The sequence below is a fragment of the Callorhinchus milii genome, unplaced genomic scaffold (genome assembly GCF_018977255.1).
Source record: "Callorhinchus milii isolate IMCB2004 unplaced genomic scaffold, IMCB_Cmil_1.0 Scaffold1, whole genome shotgun sequence".
Lineage (NCBI taxonomy): Eukaryota > Metazoa > Chordata > Chondrichthyes > Chimaeriformes > Callorhinchidae > Callorhinchus > Callorhinchus milii.
In genome coordinates this window covers 94,167,953-94,186,707 of record NW_024704742.1, presented here as the reverse complement: position 1 = coordinate 94,186,707, position 18,755 = coordinate 94,167,953, and the positions used below count along the sequence as shown (strand labels likewise).

The window sequence follows — 18,755 nt, the reverse complement described above, 5'->3', positions numbered from 1 at the left end:
CACTTTTCTATTGGCCCAGCTTATAAGATGTTGCTGTGTAACAAAATGGCTGTCAACTTGCCCACGCTGGTAGTGTTGAACACTTGCTTCCACAGTGATCTAATATTAATATAATCCAAAGGTATTGAAGAATCGTATTTCATTGTGCCACTGGGGCTGCCTCACTTACCACCATTGCTTTATTTTATAAATGTACAGCTTTAACTTTTTTTTAGCTTTTAAATTCCAGGCAATTTTTTTAATATGAGGACATCATGCTGTGCATCATAATTATATTTAAAGCCAGAAGATAATTATTTGGGGAGGACAAGTTTGCAGGGCTATGGTGAGAGCTGGAGAGTGGGATTGAATTGGACAGCTCTTTTCAAAGAGCCGGCAAAAAGACATGATGGGCCGAATGGTCTCCTTCTGTGCTGTATAATTCTATAATTCTATGATTCTATGAACTTTATAAGTCTACAGTCTAAACTCGGTATCAGCTGTTGCCGTACACAATATCATTCCATCATGTTTAAAAAATAATCGACTAGTCCCTTTACAGAAGGCGATGGTAGAATATCTAATTGCAAAGGACTGACAGCCTTTTACTTTTTATCCACTAATCAAAAGATCCAGCTCATTCAGAACTCTGCTGCCTGCATACTATAATAATAATAATAATAATCCTTACATTTGATATAGCGCTTTTCACGTCGGGAGGACGTCCCAAAGCGCTTCACAGAACACACTGTAAAGTGAATTGACTGTATATTTGTGGGTGAATGCGGCAGCTAATTGCGCACAGTAATGTCCCAAAACAGTCGTAGATTGAAAATGACCAATTTATTATTGTTTTTGGAGGGATTATTATTAGGTGTGTGGAGTAAGGAAACTTGCCCAAGGTTTCGCCCTGCCTGGAATTCAACTCAGGTCTCTCGCTTGCAAAGCGAGTGCTCTAACCACTGAGCTACAGGACTCCAAACCAACCCAAACCTGACCCGAACCAAACTTCGTACCCACATCTCACCAGTTCTGGCCAGGATCCACTGGCTCTCCATCACCGATCGGATCGACTTCAAGATCCTCACACTCGTGTTCAAATACTCTCTGGCACCTCCCTAACTCTCCGACTTTCTCACTCCCCAATCCACCACCTGGCACCATTGCGCTCCCTCTGCCCCAACCTTGGAGGTCGCGTTTTCAGCCAGTACCTCCCGAAACTCTGGAACACTCTCCCTCAATCCCTCCGCCTCGCCCACTCTCTTCGCTTTTTCAAGTTCCGCCTGAAAACCTTCCTCTTTGACCGTGCTTACGGTCACCTCCTCCTCCCCCCTCCCCCGGCTCGGAGTCAGGCTCTGCCACTGTTAAGTGCTCTGAGATACTACCCTGCATGGAGGGTGCTATATAAGTGCGAGTCGTTGTTGTTGACTGACAGACCCTCATGGGTATTGGCAGGATGGATCACTGCTTTGTTGGATTCAGTATTTAATAACTCACAATCTCGGCTGTTACCTTGAGGCCAATATAGATAACTTTAGAGTAAGTACTTTATATTAATCTCTTCCACATCTTTAACTTTGATTTGCCCTTCTGTCGATTTAATGATAACAAATCGTCAAAAAGGTCTCATCTGTGGCGCACAAAAGATGGATAATTCGGGTGAAACGATGTACTTAATAATAATGACATGCACCTTTCACATCAAATACATAAATGTCTTGAATTGCTTTATAAAATAAAATTGATTGGAAATCAAAGTGAATGTTGTTATATATCGGCAAATGTGGCAGCTAATCTGAGCCTGCAATGCCCCATAAAAACAGTAATGTGTCAAGTGGCCAATTAATGTGAATTTGAATGTGGAGGGGAATGTAAGGCAGGATAACAGAACAAAAGACTCCACGTTTTTTGAAATAAGGACAGCAAGGTAGTCACTTCATGTTCACCTCAATCACAAGGAAGATCAAACCTAAATTAATAGTACAGTACTATCAAGATAAGGGATAATGATCTAAAAAAAATCAACTTCATTTGTGTAAGGAAGATGCTAATAATAATAAACCTTACGTATGATATAGAATCTTCCGCATGTGGAGGAAGTCTCAAAGCATTTCACGGATTTACTGTAAAGTGTAGTGGTAGTGATTGTTTTTGTAGGCAAATGATTACAGAGTACATAGATCAGTTCTGCCTGTTTTATTATTATTGATGCATTTTGGTACTTTTTTATATTGAAATGAAAAATAAGTAAACTGCTTGTAAAAAGACAAACATTTACTATTTTAATTTTGTTGACAATAAAAATGCAATTACAGGTTGTTGAACTCCAGCAGTAACCCCATGCACACTCTGAGGGGTGGGTGGTGGGGGGGGGGGTGCACACGCCTTGGCTCTTGCCAACCTGCGCCTAATATTCAAATTAGGTAAGCAGGCCACGTCCCTCCAGGGAGAAGGTGTACATTCCATTTCACAAGGAAAATTCAGAGTGTAGGTGGCATGTCTATGTGAAACTCTGAGTCTGGTTTGCATATGCTTAAGCTTGGTGACAAATTCCAATATGTTTTAGATGCCTGGGAGACCAAAAATACAATTGATATAACATAAAGCTCATTTACTTTTCTAAACTACAAATGATGTTATATATGTATTTCTGTTCAATACTGGGAGTAGAGAGAGAGAGCGAGAGAAAAGTACATGTTAGAATCTTAATGTTACCTAATTTCTTTTGTGCAGTTGGAAACCTGTCAGGTTAGCCTGAATATCTGATTTGATTACAGATTCTCCGTCAGACTGAAATGTCAACATTCAAAGCAATCAAAACTTGGTGTCAGTCCAATAATGTAATTGATTCTCTTATGAAAATCATGATCTGCCCAAACATCAGGGGGTAAATAGAAAATATTTCAAATAAAATTAGTTATTTCAAAGAAAATTAGCTATTTCAAAGAAGATGCTGTGAATCGCAGCAGATCGATCAGCAGGATACCATAATCGGTGGGGCTTTGTTAGTAGGTTTTAAGCTAAAATAAACTGCAATTATTTTAATTCATCAAATTGACTCTTAAAGTGTCAGCCTGGTTTAGTTGATGGCTTTCTCACCTGAGTCAGAAAGGACTTTTCAATTCACAGTGTAGGCTGCTGCTCCAATGCAGTGCTGGGGGCGTGCTGTATTGCTGAAAGTGCCGTCCTTCGGTGAGATGTTAAACTGAGGCCCCATCTGCCTGTTAGATATCCCATGCCACCATTCAAGCAGAGACGGGAATTGCTCCCAGTGTCCTGGCCCAGATAAAGTTAATCATTCCCTTTGTGGCTGTTTATGGCACATATCTGTGTTCACCAACAACTTGCAGTCAGTGCATTTCACAGGAAACCTTGTGAAAGACGCTTTAGGTGTCTTCCCAATACTTTGAGACTTTGTGGCAAGTAATACATTTGAGGTGGTTCACAAAAGCATTTCCAATGAATTTGGTCCATACCTGAGCAGCATACAGTATCATTATGGAGTTACAATGTGCACACTGCTGCCGTGTCTAATGCAGTGAATTATTGGTTCAATGAGGTTCATCTTTACGCGAGGTGACGTTGTAGTTATGATCAGTTATAACTGCTCATGCACTCACTCTGTGAAATTTCACAGGTAAGATTAATTCATTTTATAATAAAGCAGTAAGATCATGTTGTAACTGGTTGTTAATGTTTTTTTTGACAAGCCCACACATCATCTTCCTGTCACAGTCTGTGTTGTCTGGAAAGGACCATCTGTGCGGGGTGCGACTGTGCCACGAAGTGGCTCACGCCTGGTTTGGGCTTGCAATTGGTGCTCGAGACTGGACGGAGGAGTGGATAAGTGAAGGCTTCGCCACCTACTTGGAAGACGTGCTTTGGGCAGATGCACAAAAGGTACCATTTAACTTTGGATTATTTTGAAAACGGCTTGTTTTCACATACTTATAAAGTTTTCTAAATGAGGAGGATAATAAAGAAGCATGTACAAGTGATTTTCTTAACAACAGTTCTATTCATGGTTAAAAAAAATTAAAAGTAACATTTACATAATTTATCCTTTCAGAGGATAAGAAAATATAATGAAGAAAGCCATTTATCTTGCTTCCTCCCCTGTCAATGCCAAACCTACCCTAACTTGAATATTACCCAACTCACTCTATCCCCTGGGGGAGTTCCACATGGAGATTTAATCTCCAGGGTAAACGCTCATACATTCTGGAATACTTGTGATCTTTCATCTCCACTATTCAAACCAGGCCTCCTTTACAGAGTACATTTTTCTTTCTCTCTTTCTTTACCCCCCCCACCCCCTCCCTTCCCAGTAGCATAGATGTCATTGATCACTGTGCTACTTAGAAAATTAGTTCATTTCAATTTTCTCTTCCAATATTGTTCTCAATCAGATATTGATACAGATCTATTATGAAAGATGAAACCAATACCATCAACGCCTGTGATGAGAGGAAGTAATGGAAAATTAATAGTGAAAGAAAGTGTTAAAAAGGAGCTTTTTTCCATAAAATGATTTCCCTATTAAATTCACTATGGGTTTTTTAAGAACACAAAAGGGCTGTATGTGTTAAATGGATACAAAAGCTATTTTTAATATCCAGATCGGTTGCTATTTATGGCTAAATCATTCACATTCAATCAGTTGATGCAACGTTGGTGATATTTATTGAAGAGGAGTTCTGCACATTGAATTCTCCATCCTTTATTGTCAGTATACCAGCATTCAACACTTGCCAACATGTTGTCTTTTGCTCAACCAAGTTGTTGTTGCTCAAAGTACATCCCTTCCAAACACAGTATGGAGTTTTTTTTACTCACAGTCTTGCCTAGACTCTTGGGATCTAATATTGGATCTAAGCTGGACCAGATTGTGTTGTATTACTTGAGTCAGAAATGCCCCAAATAAGGAATGGTTGAGTGCAGAATGCTCACAGCTTTCCAAAATTACATTTCCCTTGTTAGAAAGTGCATTTCAAATGCATTTAGAATATGGGGATGCTTATAAAAAAAAATCAAAGAATGAATAAGGAAGTGCAAAGAAACCTATTTATATAATACCTCAAAAAACGCTCTTCTCAAAGCTTTAGAGAGGCTTAAAAAGCGCTCCTTGGGAAAGTGATAGCATTACTGGAAAAAAATCCACCTCACTACATAGATGTTCGCTCCCTCCCTTCCCTCCCCTCACCCTGACCATTTACCCCCTGCTCGGGTCCTGACCCAACTGTCCAGCGCCTTGGGACATCCTCCCGATGTGAAAGGCGCTCTATAAATGAAATCCTGTTGTTGTTCTCTGCAAGGAAACCCATGCATATCAGATTGCTCCGTGAGACTTTGGCTCTGAATCAGATCAATTTGGATCAGATGTCTCACAAGTCAGAGTGACAAACATGGCATTCCCTATGAAAAATGAAAATATAAGTCTCAGGAGGAGCTTTTAGAGGTATATCAGATGCTTACAAGATGGAGAAAGTAAACCCAGAACAACTCTCTGATTAACAGTAAGCATCACCTGTTATCTCAACCTAACCCAGTTGTCAAAGCTTTAGAGAATGTTTAACAGGATAAAGAAAGTAAAAATACACAGCGAGACAAGAGAGCACAAGTTTAGGCTTCCCAAGGGCAACTTTCTACAGTTATATTATTGTATTTATGTACGCAGATATGTATGTGCAGGTTACATCCATATGTGAAACTCCCTCTGGTTTGGATTCTCTGAAGCATGGTGATGGGTTTCTGCATTGTCAGACATCCTGCTGACAAAAAAAATCTGATTCCCCCAGTCATCCTGTTCTCAACCTTGCTCTAACATTAGAGCTAAAGTTGTTCAGCAACATTATTTTAGCGAATTTATATTTACTTTGAAATGCGAGTATCAACCAGCATTTAGCATGATAAAAGTGTGGATTGACAACCAGTGTCTGTGTTCTGAAACATTTGTGATTTGATCAGATAATTACTGATGTGCCTGAGACACAGTGGTTCAGTATTATAATCTTTGCATTTGATATAGCGCTTTTCACGTCTTCTCAACGTCTCAAAGCGCTTCGCAGAATAGACTGTAAAATGAATTGACTGTATATTTGTGGGCAAAACGCGGCAACCGATTGCACACAGCAGTGTCCCAAAACAGTCATGGATTGAAAATGACCAATTTATTATTGTTTTGTTTTGGAGGGATTAGTATTAGGCGTATGGAGTAAGGAAACTTGCCCAAGGTTTCGCCCTGCCTGGAATTGAACCCAGGTGTCTTGCTTGCAAGGCAAGTGCTCTAACCACGCTATATCAAATGCAAGGATTATAATCCTGAACCACTCTGTCTCAGGCACTTTAGTACTTATCTGATCAAATCACAAATGTTTCAGAACACAGACACTGGTTGTCAATCCACACTTTTATCATGCTAAATGCTGGTTGATACTCGCATTTCAAAGTAAATATAAATTCGCTAAAATAATGCTGCTGAACTAACCTTAGCTACAGGACTCCACAGGATTATTGTTCACATATCAAATACTAAACAGGCTTTAGGTGTCAGTCTGGAGTATTGGTAGTACTCTCATCTTTGAGTCAGAAGGTTGTGGGTTCAAGCCCCAAATTGGGACTTTCAATCTCAGTCTAAGATGACATTCCAATGCAGTGCTGGTGGTGTGTTGCATTGTTAGAGGTGCCGTCCTTTGAATGAGACACTAAACCAAGGTCCCATCTGTCTGTTCAGGTGGATGTTAGTGATCCCAAGGCAATGTTCAAAAAGAGAAGGGAGTTTCTACCAGTGTCATAGCCAACAATCCCCCAAAATAAAATTGGTCATTCACTGTTTGTGGGGCATCACTTTGCGTAACTGATTGCCGAGTTTTGCTCATGAAATCCACAGTCAATCCACATTATAGTTATATTCTGTGAAACATTTTGAGACATCTCAATGTTGTGATAAGACTATATCAAATGCAAGGATTATTTATTATTATTTATTTAAAGATCCACAATTTTCTGTAGCATGTTCAACTTGACCTCGCACAGAGTATTCCCTTTGCCCCCTCTCTCTCGGGACTGTTCCCAGGGCCCGAATCAGGTAGCTAGGCTACTACACACTCAGGTCTTTGAGGCTGCTATTTTTATTTCCTCTGCAGAAATATTATCTAGGTCTGCTTTTCACAGCAAGATTCAATTACGATGTCATGAAATATAATAATGTCAGCAACAATGCAGACATTGTAAACCGCATCGACAGTTTGAATAACAATGATCTGCACAAGCCTATTTTTTCACTGTTGGCTTAAAGCCTAATATATTCCTACTTTTGAGTAATAAGTGATTTCCCAGGTCAGCAAATTAAGTTCAAATTAAGTGATGCATTGTAATTCTGAGTTGGGCTGTGAAGTAGGCTTTCTTATCATTCCTATGTCACCTCCATTTTCTCCCCAGCTCAAAGTCAAATGCTCTGAGATGACATTCCATGTGAAGGACACTATATAATGCAGGTTGTTGTTGTTCATATACCAGGCCCATGTATCACCATGACCCTCCCTTGCCTCCTTCAAGACCCATCTCAAGACCATTCTCTTCGACCGTGCTTTCGATCACCCTCCTTACCCCCTTCCCTCCACTCTCCCCAATCCCGAACCCCAGCTCTGGTCCGAAACATTGACTGTCCAGCACCTTGGAACGTTCCTCCCAACGTGAAAGACGCTATATAAGTGTAATTTTGTTGTTGTTGTTGACTGGCATTAGTAAATCAGAAATGTAGCAATAGTGTGAATTTACGACTTGATAAAATAACTGATTTTGTATCTACTTCAGAGGAATATTGGACCTGACAGGAATAAGTGCAGAACGTGACGAGCAGTTACTCAGTGGAACGCATTGTGGGGCCGGGGGAGAGGGGGCAATCATTTTGAGAGGGAGGCAAGGATTAGACAGAGGAAATGTTGGGATGGAAGATTATTCTGCATTTTTTAGAGTGAGTGGGGATATGTAGCCAGTGGTATGGAAGGTTTTTCATATTCTGGATGGAGTAAGGTTGATGGGCTGAATGGCCTTTCTCAGTCAATCCCTCACTTTACATTTTGTTGGTCAGCTGAGACACTTGCAGAAACCTAACACCCTGCTTTAAGAGTATCCAAACCCGACTGAGAATTCCAGGCATGTCACCTTACACATGGAAATTCTGTGTTTGGCATGGAATGCACACACTTTCCTTGGAGAGACTCATCCTGCTTACCTAATTCCGGAGAGTATTAGGCGCAGGTTGGCAAGAGCCAAGGTTTGGGGACCACAGAGTGCGCGTTGGGATACTGCTGGAGTCTGACCAGCTAAAACTGGATAGCTTGCCAATTGAAAGCATTGTCTGGCAAGCTTCCTGTTGTTTATGCAGGTAGGACAACCGTACATGTTAGGGCTTTGGCTTAACATGATATCTGCAATGAACATATCAAATCTGTTATGAAACATAAAGAGTTCAAGATATCAGTTGAATAGAAAAATGATATTTAAAAAAAGATATATTTTTAAACATCCTGCTTGTCTATGTTTATTTATTATCACTGTTGCTGAATTCATCGAGTTGCAGGCTTAACAGGGTTAAGCATGAGGAATGTATAATTTCCTGATGCAGCCTTCCTGAGATAGGGCGGCTTCATTGATTATTTGATTATTTCTCTGCAGCTTCCAGAAGATGAAGCTGATGAGCAACAGCAGCTGAAATCCTTGTTGAGATGGCGACGGCTCAGAGATGAAGTTCAGAATTCTGAAGAAGAGTTGCAAGTGCTGAGGTGAGTACCACGACTGTACATGTTCAGGGATGGGCTGAGGTAAATGTGTTCACCCCTTCAACTGGTGGAACCATCGCTCAATGGGATGGGATGTGTGCCTGAGCTGAGAACAGGAAGATGGTAGCAATGCTCTCATGCATTTCATGCTGAGTTGTGTTGCCCACTGGGAAGCTCGCAGGGAGATCCTGGTATCTATTATCCACCTAGTGAGGGCTTAAACCCGGGCTTGTGGGCTGTCGAACAACAAATTGTAACTATCCTCCTTGGGTCGGGGTGGTGGAGGGAGATAAGTGGGGTCTCCTTGGAGCTGAACTGGCTCCAAGGTGATATGTCTGGCAACGGAATGTCGGAATTGAGCCAACTCTCTCTGGCGGCCTCATTAGTCCGGTTCTCGAGCCAGGCAGGCCCACGGTATTCCAGGGCACAGACGACGACAGCACAGCCAGCGTGACTCAACGGCAGGACTTGGAAGAGCAGACCAGTCACTGGGGGCAGGGAATTCTCTCACTCAGCTCCTGTTAACCCTGCAAGCCAAAGCCTAACGGGTCAGGTGGCCCTAGCTGGACAAGCAGCGGAAAAGCTTGCTAGATAGCAACGCCAACGGCAAGCTATGTGGTTTTAGCTGGTTAGACTACAGGAGTATCCCAATACACACTCTGTAGTCCCTAAGGCTTGGTTCCTGCCAACCTGCGCCTAATACTTTCCGGAATTAGATAAGCAGGAGGCGTCCCTCCAGGGAGAGAGCGGCATTCCACTCGAACAATCTATCTCTAGAATTTCCATGTGGAGGTGGGAGGCATGGAATTCTTGGCTCGGTTTGGATACCCTTAAGCACGGTGATAGGTGTATGTGTCAGACACACAGCTGACAAAAAAAAATTGGACACATTCAGCTTTGCTGTGAGTGGTTGGTATGGACTTACCATTCAAGGGAAACAGCCTTTGCCACAGTTATTTTATGATTTTGGAGAATAACTATTTTTTTAAATGGTTTAACATTCTGAGTGTTGCTGATGAGTAGTCTTGTCAGTTTGAACCAGCAATTCTGTATCATTTAATTTTCTCTTTTCTATTTTTTCTTACCATTGGCTTGGCAGGTCCTCAGCCTCCTCATGTTGAGGTGCTGTTCCATGAGCCCTGGTTGCCCTCTGATACCAGACTCAATTGACCATTGTTTACATGTGAGCCTCGGCAGTGAGTAACGGCAGGCCACTTGGTTGTGGAGAGTAACACAACTGAGATCTTCTTCTCAGCCAATTTACACACACATACACAACCTATAGGCTGCTAAAGAGCGACTAAGAGCCGGAACCCAGACCGACTTTCCCCTCACTGACCCTGGGAAAGATGAGGCCAGTTTAGTTTCTCATTCTGCTTTAGCTGACACCAGCAATGTCAGCACGGACTGGGATACAAACCAGTGAGCTCCTGATCCATATCCACTGGGGATGCCGCACCAGAAACTTGTTTCTTTGAGAATCTGACAAAGAACCACCCATTTGTGTCAGGCTAAAGATGTTGTTAAATTGAGACTTCAAAAGCATTGATATCTTACAATTCTTTAAGTGATTTTCATACAATTGTTTCAATATTATAGGCCTAACAAAGAGAACACGGGTCAAGTGAGTGACTCTGGTGCAACAGTTGTTAAGCACGGTTTAAATCCTGGAAAAATCTTCATGCAGGTCCATTATCTAAAGGTAAACCTTTTACAGTTTTTAAAAAATGTTTCCAATTCTCTCTTCATCTCTCCCAATTTTGGTGGTTTGTGCTGGAATATGGTTGTCAGTAGCTTCAGTTTTATGGTATTTTGCCAAAGAGATTCTCATATACAAGACTAAACTTTTCTCTCATTGTCCTGACAAGCAACCCTCAAGATTGATTGGTCATTCACTCCATGGCTGTTTGTTGAAATTTACTGGAGCAAATAGCTGCTGCATTTGGTCACAAAGCAGTCACTACATGTGTACGATGATTATTTGTGAAGAACTTTGAGATGTTTTTATGGGATAAGGTACTGTAAAAAAGGAGACCCTTTTCTTTGTTTCTAAGCCATGAGTATCAGAAGACGACTTGAGAATGTGAGCATCACAACCCAGCTTGATCCAATCCTCACTCAATGTCCACACGTTTACAGTTTCTACAGAAGAGAGATCATAATCTATACTAATAAATACAAAATGTCTGTGTGTCTGTCCGCCAAGATGTAGAGACATGATTTATAACTCATCAGAAAGGTCTTTGTATATATTAAAAAATATATGTAAAAAANTATATAAATATATATATATTAAAAAATATATATAAATATATACAATATATTAAAAAATGCTTTAATTAAGCCCCAAAGTATGCATCGTATTCTGCAATAAAGTAGCGACAGAGGTTAGACACCCTTCTAGAGAGATACATCTATCCATATTAATAAAAGACAAAATGTCTGTCTGTGCGTCTGTCTAACCAATTCATGTAGAGACACCAACAGTAGTCCTCCCAACTGGGAGTCCTCCCACAGGAATCCTTCAACTGAGTCCTCCCAACAGGAGTCCTCCCAAAAGGATGTGTGCAAATATGTGAACAAGGGATGCTAACGAGTTCAATAGCATATTTTCTTAATCTTAAGGGATAAAGATGCCTAAGAAACGAAGATCAAGCCTTTCAAGATCAAATAAAAATGCCAGATGAAAGAGAGAAGGCCGATTTAATGAAACTGGTTGCAAGTGTAGCAGCAACGGGTACTGCAAGTCAGTAATATTCCTAATCACTTACCCTTCCTAGCCTCTTTGTGCTAATGCCAATTCTAGAAGCTCTAATTCCTGCTCTAGATAACTCAGGGATATGGGAACTCCATGAGGTGCTCAAGAGTCTACAGTTCCAGCTACCAGGGAACTAACTTTTGTTGGGCAGTTTTAGGGTGTGCAGTCTTGTTCTATAATAATCTAAAAATATTCCTTGCATTTGGTATCGTGCCTTTGGTGTTGGGAAGGCATCTCAAAGAGCTTCAAATGATTTATTGTAAAGTGTAGTGGTTGTGCATTTTATAGGCAAACAGGGCAACTGATCTGAGCACAAACAGCAATGAAGTGAATGACTAATTTTACTTGGGGCATTGTTGGCCAGGACACCAGGAGAAACTCCCTTCTCTTTTGGAGCACTGCCATGGAATCTTTAATGTCCACCTGAACAGGTCGACACGACCTTGGTTTAATGTCTCATCTGAGGGACAGCACATCCCACAATGTAGCAATTTCCCTACAGCACTGATTTGAAGTGTCAGCCTAGACTGAGAGGCCCATTCATGAATAATGACCAGTTGGTTGGAAACTGAAAGTGACTGACACCTGTAACATTATGTACCTTAGTAAACAAAGTGGGTTAAAATGCATTCAGGAAAGGAAGGGAGAAAATTGGAGCAGGAAAATTCAATGGGGGTGAGATGACCTGATAAGGTATTTCTTATAATTAAACTGAGAATATTTTTGAATGTACAAACTGCCCTCGACATTGGGTGCTGCAATTGTTGTCAGCTGTGTGACTTGTGCAAGATTATTTGAGTTAATGTGCAGAATTCACATGAATGCTGTCGACTCCTCTCAAATAATATGCTGCATTCACTCCAAGAAGCCTGATGAGATGTTTGGATATTTGGCATCTCCTGTAGTTTGACAAATGTCTGGACTGTCATAACCGAGTGGTACGAAACACTCGTGTTTTGCAGTAATATTTGATGGTGTGTAGGCTATAAATGTGAAAGTGATTCCAATGTTCAATGTCTCATGTTTATCATTTGGTAACACAGATGAAAGGTAGTCAAAGACCTTGTTTTTATTGTTACGTTGCTATACTCTGCTAAGATTCAAATGAGGGTTTTTAATTATGTGGGTGGTCAATTTCTAATGTGCTTTAGATGCGATTTTCAATTTTATATTAGATTATAACAGAAGTCAAATCTTTCTCAAAGTGGGTGCTATCTGGTTGGTAACACAAAATATAGCTCGACAGTGAGATCTTGTTGACCAAATGTATTATTAGGATTTGTCTTTGGCATTCTGCTTCGGTGAAATATATCAATTTACACCAAAATATCTTGTTTTTAAAAACCTAATAGCTTCAGGTTGACAACTTAGAGCCCAAAATGGGAAAGTGCTACCAATGCAAGTTCCATTCTGGGAAAGTGCTCTGTTTCAAACAAAGAAAGAACTTTCATTTTTATGGTGCCTTACACATAAAAATGTCTCAAAGTGCTTTACAGTAATTACTGTCAAGTGCAGCGACTGTTTTCTTAGGTGCATGAGACAGCCCTTTTGCCCAAACAAAGCCATGAATTACTGATTAATCTGGAGGCCAGGATTTGGGAGAAACTTCCTTGTCTTTTGAAATAATGCCATGAGGTTCTTTAACATCTACCTGAACAACCTTAATTTAATGTGTCACTCCAAAAGTGTAGCACTCTTCCATATAGCACTGGAGTGTCAACCTAGATTATGAGCTCAGGTCTCATTAGAGGGCTTGAATCCTCAAACCTTCTAACCTTAAATTGCTGGTAACTGAACGAGATTGACAGCTAAATGTTTATATTGTTTTTGTCAGTGTGTACTAGCACTATAGTCAAACCAGTTCCCAACATGTTTGTAACAGTGTTATTTATACTTTGACAACACCCATTTGAAAAAGCTGCTTGCTTAATAACAGAATTAAAGAATGGGAACAAAATAAAATTGTATATATTTTCAGTGGTCGGTAAATAAGTAACTAGAGGGCATCAATTTACGGTAGTAGTTAAATGAGCAAATGAGGAAGTTAGGAGAATGTTTTCATTTATAGAGTAGTTAGGATATGAAATGTCCTGGTGGGAATGGTGGTTGAGGCAGAATCCATATTGGCCTTCAAGAAGGAACTACAACAACTTGCATTTATCTGCCGGGTAGCGTCCAGGAGCACTTAAAACTGGCGGAGTCTGACCCTGAGCCAGGGGGAGAGGGAGAGGGAGGTGATTATAAGTACGATCAAAAATGAAGGTGTATATGCGGGATTTGAAAGTGGGGAGGGAGGGGGCAAGGCGGAGGAATTAGGGGAGAGAGTTCCAGAGCTTCAGTGCGTAGTGACTGAAAGCACGGCAGTTGATGGTGGAGTGGAGGGGGCGAGGGATGAACAGGAGGCCGGAGGCAGCGGGTAGTGGAGTTGGGGGGTGAGCAAGTTGGAAAGGTAGGGAGGTCTGAGGGCATGAAGCGAATTAGACTAGTGCAAACTAGACAAGTAAGTACCTTAAGAACGAGTCAGCTACAGGTTATGGGGAAAGGGCAGGTAAATAGGATTGAAAGGATTGCTCTTGAGAGAACCAGCACAGCCATGATGGCCCAAATTGCCTTTTTTGTGCTGTAAATTTCTATGGTTTTATAGTTCTATATTATAGTATGTTATTATGTAAGGCAAAGAGGGCATAATGCAAAATATGATATTATACTTATGATATGTACCTGTTTAAATAAAAATGTTTCTTTTGTCCTACTTGACAACATCAATTTGAAGAAGCTGCTGCAATGGCTTTCGGTAGAAATCTACTGATACTTTTACATTGGGTTGCCTCAAAATGCAGTGTGAAGTATATTATTGAGGTGATGTTCCTTCTTGTTGGTTGACTGGAACCAAGAATTCAGACATTTTACTCTGTGGGTGGAGTGGGGCGTGAATTGGACAGATGTGAGGTTTGCTCCCGATATCATAGGTACATTTTAAATTAGCTTTTTTACCTAACAAAATAGCTATCAAAGATACCGGAAGTCTCCTGTAACAGTTATTTTTGTTTATGCTCCTTCCTCCTAACCCAAAATTTACACCAAAATTTCAAATGAATTGGCTGCTCATCTCATTTCTGCTTGTGAATATTGCTGTATAGATTATAATTTTTTTTATAATGTTTATAAATTTTGCCTACAAATACACAGTCACTGTCACTTCAGTAAATCCTACGAAGCTCTTTGGGACATTTCAGTGGCATTAGGCGATGTATCAAATGAAAAGATTATTATAATGGCATTCAATTCACTTCTAATCAATTCTATTTTGTAAAACGTGTTGCGATATTTATTTTTATGTGAATATCCCTATGCAAATGAACTTTACTTTGGCAGGGAAGGAATTAAGCAAGAGGAGATTAATCACTATTAAAGAGGCAGTGAGATTATTTGTTGAGGTGGTCAAATTTTATTTGTAATTTAGATGATCGATTTTTAATCTATCAGGATGTGAGGCATAATCTAAAGTTACAGCAATATTATTCAATTATTAGAATTAGGACCAGGTTTACTAAGATGCAAAATACAGAAGAACTTTTGAACTGTAATTTTCCTATCTGTGATCGTGTTTCTGTTCTTGGTAGGGTTACTTTGTTCTTCAGCACCTAGAGAGCAGAATTGGACAAAAAGCATTTCTGAAGTTTTTCAGATTGTTTGTGAAGAGCTTTCATGGACAACTCATTCTTTCTCAGGTTAGTTATATTATGTGATTCATTCATTTGTTTGCAGCAGTCTGATTATGTGAGATGTACAACAGCTAACCAAAGCCTGCACCTAATATCTACCCATATTTCTCAGTGGGTGCAGATGTATGTCTGAGCTACATGCAGGAAGATAGTGGCAATCTCTCACGAGGAAGTACGCAGTACCTGTCATCCACCTAGTACCTGTCTCATCGGCCAGTCCTGGAAGGGCAGGAATTCTTTCCGCTCAGTTCTTGTTAAACCCTGCAAGCCACAGCCTTAATGGGTGGTCCTATGTGGTCAAGCAGCAGGAAGCTTGCCAGGCAGTGGTTTTGAACCCCTCCAGTCGGTTTCCTTGCTGCCCATAGCACGGAAACCGCCCTGGTCAAGGTCACTAATGACATCTTGACCATTTGCGACCAGGGCTCCCTCTGCCTCCTCGTCCTCCTCGACCTATCGGCCGCATTCGATACAGTCGACCACTCTATCCTCCTCCCTCGCTTGTCCTCCCACCTCAACCTTCAAAGCCCTGTCTTTGAGTGGTTTAGGTCCTACCTCTCCCACCATCTTCATTTTGTCTCTGCAAACAGCTTTTCCTCCAGTCCACGGACTGTCTCGTGCGGCATCCCTCAGGGCTCTGTCCTCGGTCCCCTCCTCTTCACCCTCTATATGCTCCCCCTTGGTGACATCATCCGCAGACATGGGGTTAACTTCCACATGTATGCGGATGACACCCAACTCTTCCTTTCCTCTTCTACCCTCAACTCCACGACCACCGATGTCCTGACAGCTGCCTGTCTGACATCGAGTCCTGGACGAGAGTCAACTTTCTTCAGCTCAATGTGCGCAAAACTGAGGCCCTCCTGATTGGCTCATGTCAGCGCCTCCGCACCTCAGGCGCTGACAGCATCAGCATCCAAGGCTGCACTCTCCACCTCTCAAAACCAGTCAGGAACCTCGGTGTTCTGTTCGACCCTGAGCTGTCCTTTCTTCCCCACATCCGCGCCACAACTGGCACTGCCTTCCACCACCTCTGGAACATCGCCAGACTACGGCACTACCTCACCCCTCACGCTGCTGAAACTCTGGTCCACGCCTTTATCACCTCAAGGCTGGACTATGGGAACTCTCTCCTCGCCGGCCTTCCCGGCCCCTCCCTCCACAAGCTGCAGGTCATTCAGAACTCTGCAGCTCGTGTACTGTCCCGCACCAGGACCACATCACTCCCACCCTCGCTCGCCTCCACTGGCTCCCCATCCCCCAGAGGATCGAATTCAAGATCCTCATCCTCACCTACAAGACCATTCACGGCCTTATTCCCTCCTACCTCTCTGACCCACTATCCTCCTACCTACCTGCCCGTACCCTCCGTTCCTCTGGCTCCGGTCTGCTCCACATCCCCCGCCCTAACCGCCCTACCATCGGTGGCCGGGCTTTCAGCCTCTCAGCCCCTAGGCTCTGGAACTCCATCCCCCAGTGCCTTCGCCGCCTCCTCCCTTTCCTCCTTCAAGGCCGGTCTCAAGACCTTTCTCTTCAACTGGGCCTTCTCTTCCCCTCTCGACTCTCTACCCACTCCTCGCTCCATCCCTTCCCTCCCCTCACCCTGACCATTTCCCCCCTGCTCGGGTCCTGACCCAACTGTCCAGTGCCTTGGGACGTCCTCCCGACGTGAAAGGCGCTCTATAAATGGAATCTTGTTGTTGTTGTTGTTTCAATGGCAAGTTATGCTCTTTTAGCTGATTAGACTCCAGCAGTAACTCAACGCACACTCCTCAAGCCTTGACTTTTGTCAACCTGCACCGAATACTCCCCAGCATTAGGTAAGCAGGGTGCATGCCAACAGGGAGAGAGTGCGCATTCTATTCCAGACATGGAAATTTCCATGGGTAAGTGGCATACGTGGAATTATGGGCCCCTGGTATTTGGGGAAACTCAGGGGAAAAAAAACGCTTTCTTGGAAACATGGAGAGAAACTCAGTGGAAAAAAGAAAAGTATTAGGTCTCACTGATTACATTGAGAACAAAATGCACTTGAGCTAAAGCAGATGCATCTGTTCCAAAATTAAGCTGCGTTGACAGCATTTCAGTAAGGTCCTGTTTCTTCTTCACAGTATAGTAGCTGTGAGATTCTAAATCTTAGTTCACTTTTGTTTTTCCTAAAAATAGGATTTTCTGCACATGCTCATGGAGAATTTTCCACATCTAAAAACGTAAGTAGGAAAAAGTTTACTGTTTTTCACTGGAGATTATGTTCAGTGCAGGTTGGTGTGATTGTTTAGGAAGTGAGCAAAGTAATTCTCATCCTCCATAATAGAATTTAATAGAACTTATTTTTGACAGTGTGTTAAAGGATAACTTATTCACAGAGATTAGCACTTTACTAAGGTGTATATGTTTTTGTTCACAATAGTCAGGGACTATCTTCAGATGCTGTTTATCGAGACTGGCTGGATGTTGCAGGGCTTCCGAAGGTAATTTTTTCCATTTGAGCTCCTAAGATCAGTTCTCTCTAAATAAACTATTTAAGTGTCCCAAGTGTTGGAATCTGTGCTTGTGCAATATTCATACCTCCTCTTTTCTTTGTGTGTGTGTGTGTGTGTGTATATGAATTTCTGTGTGTCGTCTATCACAGATCTGTAGCTCAGTGGTTAGGTGGAGTCCTGTAGCTCAGTGGTTAGAGCACTTGCCTTGCAAGCAAGACACCTGGATTCAATTCCAGGCAGGGTGAAACCTTGAGCAAATTTCCTTACACCACATGCCTAATATTAATCCCTCCAAAAAACAAAACAATAATAAATTGGTCATTTTCAATCCACGATTATTTGTGGGACACTGCTGTGCGCAATTGGCTGCTGCAATTCGCCCACAAATATACAGTCAATTCACTTTACAGCATTTTCTGTGAAGAGCTTTGAGACGTCGAGAAGGCATGAAAAGCGCTATATCAAATGCAAGGATTATTATTATTATTATCTCCTTTAAATTGGTTTATCAAAAGCTAATTTTTGAACGATTCATGTGAGATTTTGTTTATATCACAAGTAAACTATATCCTGCTTTAGGAGCAAATAATGGCCTCTGTACTAAACAGCATTATTTTTCACAAAGACCATTAACAAATGATTCTGAACAGGAAAATAAACTTAAAATACAATTCGACAAAAACTATCAAATACAATGACCGTTTGCTTGCAAATATTACCATAGGCTTTTCTTAATTGAGTTATTTACTGTATCATCTGCAAGGAACAACGTTTTGGGATTTGACGGAACACCCTTTTTACTCCCGTAGTTAAAATACAGTTTTTTGAGGATTAATTCTAATTAATTGCTTAATACAGAAACAGAATTTAAATGGGAAAATAATTTCAAATATGTGGACTGATTTACTTCAATTCCTGCAATTTTTAGTGGTATACTGATTGTTCTGACAACTCAGTTGCAAAGGTTGAGGAAGGTATTTGTTTTTTCATATCCATGGCAATAAATCAAAGCAAACAAAATACAGTACAA

General features: G+C 41.4%; 1 protein-coding gene across 2 annotated transcripts in view; it reads left to right on the top strand.

The window, feature by feature from the left end:
* aopep (aminopeptidase O (putative)) overlaps positions 1 to 18,755 on the top strand; it is a 198,632-nt gene that overhangs the window by 71,884 nt on the left and 107,993 nt on the right. For both annotated transcript variants that reach the window (XM_007899975.2, XM_007899978.2), the window contains exons 5-10: positions 3,690 to 3,879; positions 8,659 to 8,765; positions 10,362 to 10,464; positions 15,144 to 15,251; positions 17,409 to 17,452; positions 17,653 to 17,713. In XM_007899975.2, the coding sequence (XP_007898166.2) occupies positions 3,690 to 3,879; positions 8,659 to 8,765; positions 10,362 to 10,464; positions 15,144 to 15,251; positions 17,409 to 17,452; positions 17,653 to 17,713 (613 nt within the window). The remainder of the gene's footprint in view (positions 1 to 3,689; positions 3,880 to 8,658; positions 8,766 to 10,361; positions 10,465 to 15,143; positions 15,252 to 17,408; positions 17,453 to 17,652; positions 17,714 to 18,755) is intronic.